This window comes from Gambusia affinis, linkage group LG03, assembly GCF_019740435.1.
Source record: "Gambusia affinis linkage group LG03, SWU_Gaff_1.0, whole genome shotgun sequence".
NCBI classification, from domain to species: domain Eukaryota; kingdom Metazoa; phylum Chordata; class Actinopteri; order Cyprinodontiformes; family Poeciliidae; genus Gambusia; species Gambusia affinis.
In genome coordinates, this window is record NC_057870.1 from 1,750,979 (window position 1) to 1,757,069 (window position 6,091).

The 6,091-nt window shown below is 42.4% G+C and overlaps 1 protein-coding gene across 12 annotated transcripts in view; it reads right to left on the minus strand.

The window, feature by feature from the left end:
* Nucleotides 1–5,385, minus strand: part of cacna1ba (calcium channel, voltage-dependent, N type, alpha 1B subunit, a) — an 88,888-nt gene extending 83,503 nt beyond the window's left edge. For all 12 annotated transcript variants that reach the window (XM_044111231.1, XM_044111232.1, XM_044111226.1 and 9 more), the window contains exons 1-2: nucleotides 4,477–5,385; nucleotides 1,590–1,695 (exon numbers count right to left, since the gene is read on the minus strand). In XM_044111231.1, the coding sequence (XP_043967166.1) occupies nucleotides 1,590–1,695; nucleotides 4,477–4,736 (366 nt within the window). In that variant the 5' untranslated portion in view covers nucleotides 4,737–5,385. The remainder of the gene's footprint in view (nucleotides 1–1,589; nucleotides 1,696–4,476) is intronic.
* Nucleotides 5,386–6,091: the final 706 nt, after the last annotated feature.

Genomic DNA, 6,091 nt, shown 5'->3' on the forward strand with positions numbered 1-6,091 from the left:
CAATTCTAGAACAGTCCAGAAAATTCACATCATCATTCCCAGCTTCTTCTGCTTGCTGATTGGATTGGTAGAAAATCTTCCCCAAATTATCCATGTGGAGGGGAAAAAGGCAAAACTATTCTGGAAGTGAGATTTTTCTTCAAGCAGAGTTCAACAGGAAGGTTAGGCTAGGTTTTCATGAACACAGTATCTGTTTCCTCTTAGTCGGCAAGATGCCTGAAGTGTGATGAAAGCAGAATCATGACAAAATGAGACCAAAACAAGCACCTTTGCTGTTGTGGTTCCTTGAGCAGGAAGTGATCACAAAAATGCACAAAGCAACTGCATCATCTTTCCTATAACTCTGTTTTCCAAGTTCAGGTAGATACAGCACTAGTATATAATTTTGTAAAAATAATTACTTCTTTACACATTAATTTAAGAAAAATATCTGTATTTCTTGCACAGACTCACAGATAACAGGCAGGGAACTTGTTATTCCAGATCTAACCTGACTCTTTATAGACAATGAAATTTAGTGGTTTTAAAATTAGTCTTATATTAAGCAGACTAAAAGAAAAACAAACTCAGGAATGTACAAATTGAAGCAACAGGTTGTTGGTCTGAGAGGGTCTGACCCAGTCATTGTTGACTCATGGTTGCTAAAATCTTTACAAGACCGACTTATTTTAGTGACATAGTGGTTGTAAAATATTGAATAAATTGTTGTGCTACATGACTGGCTTTATTTTCTCTCTTACATGTAACTTTATGACATAAAATTACAAGTGGATTGTCCATATTGTCTCCAATGTGGGTAAAGCTTGTCAGCCGTCTACTAACGTCATCATCAGTCACTTGGCAACAGATGGCAAACTAGGTAGAGAATTTTTACAGACTAAGTCAACATGAGTGGAGCTCCATGGAGAAGCAAAGTGAGAAGGATGGAAAAAAGAGAACAAGGACAAGCCAAAAATTGGCTTATTTTGTTACTCGTCTTGGAGATGAACTGGAGTTTTTTGTTAACAGCGATTCAGACCCCCGAAAACTGCCAGCCCAGTGAAGAAGCCCGACTAGTTACAGGTGGCAACTCTGACATTATTCACAAACTGTGAGTTAACTGTAGACTGATTGTAAACTGTATCAGCCCAGCCGCCTAGCTTACATCCCCTTTTCGCTGTGTCTGTGGTACAGCGGTGATTATCAGGGACTGAAGGCTGAGTTAGTTTGTATGAGAACTGAGGGAAAGAAACAGTCTGATATCAGGCCTGTAACCCATCCTGCTGAGGGACAGTCGGTGGGCTCACAGCACTAGCCTCTTTCATGGAAAGCTTTAAGCAGAGGGCTGTCGGCGGGGATTAGGGTACAGCGGGGTAGCCTGACATAACGGCACACAGGGGAGATCAGAAGCAGCTCTGCAGGGTTCAGCTTCACCTGCAGCACTACAGAGGCGGTGTGACGCTGCTGGTGAGACTAGGAACGAGGATCCCTGGCAGTGAAAGAACTTGCAAACAAACACCACGCTAATAAAACAAAAACAGGAGTCTAGTCTGGATCTGTTCCACTTAGAGAAGTTTTGTGTGCTGCAATGGGAGAAGTGTAATACTCACCAAACGTTCTGACAGCGGGGTTTTGTCCAAAGCTGGCAGGTGTTGCTCCAAGGCCAGAACGATGCAGTTTGCTATGATGGTGGCCAGGATCATGTACTCGAATGGAGTGACAGTGTTAAGGATGTTTGGTGACAGGATGAGCTAACATCACACAGCTGGAAATGATCTCTCTACAGCTGAGGCTGTGTCACATTCAACTAGCACATCACTTTCAGTTAGCTTCTAAAAGGAAGCTTTTGGTTCAGTTTCTCTCTACCAAGAAAGGTAACAACAAGATGAGTCAACAGAGCAAACGGCTGCTGTAAGAAGCAACATGTGTTCACCTGCATCACATGGCAACAGCATCCATTATTTCAGCATCCTCTCTGGATTACCAACTGAACTATTTATATCTTGACATTATGATGTAAATCCACTAACATCATTGTTTCAAATATCTAATTCATCTTTTCCATTTCATTTATACGTCAGCTTCCACCTTCAGTCTGTTGGTTTAAATTCCTCTGACAAAGCAGAAATCTGGGAGTGACCATGGATTCTGCACTGAAGCTCGATAACTACATCACATTTATCATAAAGACAACATATTGCCCTCTAAAAAAGCACCGCCAGAATTAGATGACTCATCTAATTCAAGATTCAGAAACATTTATTTATGCCTCTTGCTGTGGAACTAATGGTTTACAAAGCACTTACTAGTAAAATCCCGGACTACGTCTCTGATCTTCTACAACGCTATCAGCCATTAAGACCTTTAAGATAATTTGAATCAAACCAAAAAGTCACAGCTACACATGCTGAAGCAGCTTTTAGTTTTTATGCACCATAAATAGGAAAGCTCTTTTAAAACGAGGTTAAAACGTTTTTATTTGCTGTTGCCTATGCTTAAGCAATTTTTTTTTTGCTTACATACAAGGATTTTAATCCTTGTATGTTTGATGTGTTCCTCTTAAAGTATGCTGGTTTTAACTTCTATGTACAAACACTTTGAGTTGCCTTTTGCTGAAAGGCTAAATGAAGTTACCTTTCCTTCATCATTACATCTTCATACTGAATAGAACCCAAACATCTGTGGCGTTAGATTGATATTGGTGTTGAATACATTAAGCATTTTCCAATAGCCCCATATCATATATTTTGACCACAAAAATGTTTCAGGTTATAGAGGCATAAAAAATAAGCAAACAGATCCAGTCTTAGAATCTGGTTTTTCACAAACAGCCTTCAGTAAAAAAAGCTCATGAAATTGTTTCATTTTTGTGCATGTAATGCTCGTGTTTGTAAAGAATTGTCAAGGTTGAGCAATCTTGACAATCTGTGCCAAGATTGTTCATCTGAACAGAGATTAGTGTCAAGAGGAGCAATAAGTTACAGAATCTGGAAGTTCAGTGGGAATCAGCCCAGAGGAAATCTGAGCCACCAACCTGACATCCACTGAGCAGGATGAGCAAAATGCTGCGCTTCATCCTTTTGTAGCCAGTGATTCAGGTAGAAGCAGCCACAGAAACTGTTTGCAAATATGAACATCTAGGTGAACCAGAGACAGATGTACGATTTACAAATAAAAAGTATAAAAAATACTGGAAAAAATAACAAATTAACTCTTTACTGACAGCATTAGTTAGTAGTAGAGGGATCATATGAATATTTGAAGGCACAGCAGTGTGTGTCAGGAAGAAGCCGTTGCTCCCTATGTAACTTTACTAAGCTGTGTTGACTGCGCGTCACTGTATTGCTTCCCCTGATGCCTTTTGACTGGAATCCACTCTGAAGGAAGCAGCAGCATCTGGCACCAACTCAATGTTTTGCTCAGTCTGGTAAAACTTGTGTCAGTATGAAAACCTCTCCTCTGCACTGGTCATGAATTTTACATCACTGAACCAAAATACAATGTGAACCCAAAGCAATGGTGGACACTGATATATATATATACATATTTACATTGTCTTTAGTCTTAGAGCCTTGATATGGAAAACGCTAACCTTAGTTCTAAATATCTGCATGTTGTGATTGTTCCCTTAAGATCCACATCCTCAATAAAAATTAATCAAAAGTCCTTCCATTACATTGTTTTTGCTTCCTCATTTCAATGTGTCAAATTGGGCTGGGGTTGCTTTAGATCACTTTCCCCCCATCATTAATGATTAAAAAAAATCATTTTTGACAACTGTCTTTTGGATTGACCTATATTGACAGCAGTCTGACAGCAGAATTCATTTGAGGAAAATCAAACCAAAAAAGGGGGGAAGCAGTTCTTCACAGCGCTGTAAATGATCAATCATTCTTTCAGTGGGATTTGAAGCCTGACTGTCGGATCACAGCAGACAGCAGCTACTCCATGTCAGCAGCAGCTTGTTCAGACAGCCTGAATGAATTCTGTGAGCGCAGCTTGTTTGTTTGAGTCACACCCATGAGGAGAGCTGCTGTTTGAAGGCAGCCAGCAGCACCTGCCCAGAGGGACCGAGATCCTCCAGCCTCACCAAGAAACTCACCAAACACCAGCCTTTATCCTCTGTTCTGAAGCCAAACCCAGTTCATAAATTTCTGTTTCATGAAACATCAAAGACAATCAAAACAAACAACAAACCTTCACAGAATAAAACACTGCAGCACAGGCTGGCTTCCAGAACGGCTCATCCTGATGGACTGAGGCAGTTTGATCATTAAAAGATGATGTGAATAATATGCGCAGAAATGTTAACAGCAGCTGTGTTTCTGTGGCAGAAAGCCAACTAACACCCAGCAGCAGCAGCTACCTGTTCCTTTATAATTTATAGTGAATAAGGCTGCAGACATCATTAGACCTAACTGTAAAATGAATGCTCCTAATAAGTATGTTTCTGACTGAGGTCTGCGCAGTGATCCGCGCTGTACACAGTAAGGATATGGCCATTCTGTGATCTTTTTGGCATATTTCCGGATGATATTATCCTCGCTAAAGATAAACAGGGAGCGGTTAACGGTGAGGCAGTTCTGTTTGACTGGAATGGGGTTGTAAATAGCCATGGTCCTGGCTCTCTGAGCCATGGTCTGTTTGTACATCCTTTGGCCCCCGGGAGGCCCCGGCTGCCGGTTGGCCCCTCTGGCTGGCCCCGGGGGGCCGCTGCCTCTGAAGCGGCTGGACGCATCGTCTTCAAAACGAGCCATTCTGAGACTGCGAAAATCTTGCTGGAGACACCGACACTGACAGAACAGGAATGGAGATGAAGCATCACAGCAGAGCCTGCTGCACTGTCCCCCGGCAGGTCCTCACTGACAGAGTCAGCAAGAAGATCCAGCAAAACAAAAAGAGTGGCTCCTCAGGGTCGCTCCGACAGCTCCTGGTCTCCGCGGCTCCCCATGCCGCCGACAGCTCCGAGGTGAATTTGTTGCTCAAAGTTCAGCGGCTGCCACTCCATGATGCATCATTTTCCTGGGTGTTGCTCCTCCGGCTGCCCGCCCCGCTCCTCAGAGGCGACAGATCCATCCATCCAGTGAAAACAACTTCCCAGCTGTTTGACTGCGGAGACGGGCTTCAGTCAGTCTGTGATCCCTAGTCTAAGAAGAACGCCCAGAAACAGCCTCATTTCCTCCTCCGGGAGGCTCCAGTCCGCGCCGAGGTGAATGAGGAGCGCGTGTTTCTTGGAGCTGCCGCTCCCCACGGAAGCTGAAAAAACACGCCGCCTTCAGATGATCCGTCTTCCGCAGAGAAATCACGGCTCGGCCGCTCGATTCCGCGAAACCTCCTTTAAGAAGAATGTAGACTTCACTTTCCCCAGCGCCGCTCATCCATACCCCCATGTGGCTGAGAGACGCCAGCCAGTAGCTCCACCTGGACCGGCCCTGTTTCCATAGCAACAGGGAAGAGAGCGAGCCACATCGTATAAAAACCTATCCCATCATCAACTATCAGAATAAGAACTGTTCCGTTTTGTTTACTTATATGTTCATACTTGAGTTTAATTAAATAAATAGAATGAATCTAAATAAAAAACATGTCACTCATACTGGATTTATTAATCCAACCCCTCGCATTCATAAATCTTTGAGTCATAAATGAGTCAAGTTTACAACTTTATTTTCCAACAACAAATTAACACATTATGTAAATAATTCCACTTTATATAAAGTGATGCAGGTAAGAACAGCTGGTTCACTGGAGAATAACAGCCCAGCAACAGAAAGGTCAAAGATTTGATGAGGTTGTAAAAGGTTTAAGTCCTTCAGGGTTCTGCTTTTAGGACACATCCGGTTCCTGTGGACAAACTACATTTTAAAACCTCTTATACCAAATGTGGCCATCCTGTTTCCTTAGCAGCAATGAATTACATATCTGAGCAAATCAACTAATAAAAATAGTTAACCCCTTAATGCCTTTCTTCATATCCAGTTGTACAAAAAACTGCATTGCAAATTGAACAGTGCACCAACCTGTAGTGTCAGTCTAGGATTGGGCATTTAAGGAACGAAAGAAACCAACGGATCAACCTCAGATGTTTAAAACCAACAAGCTGGATGTTCTG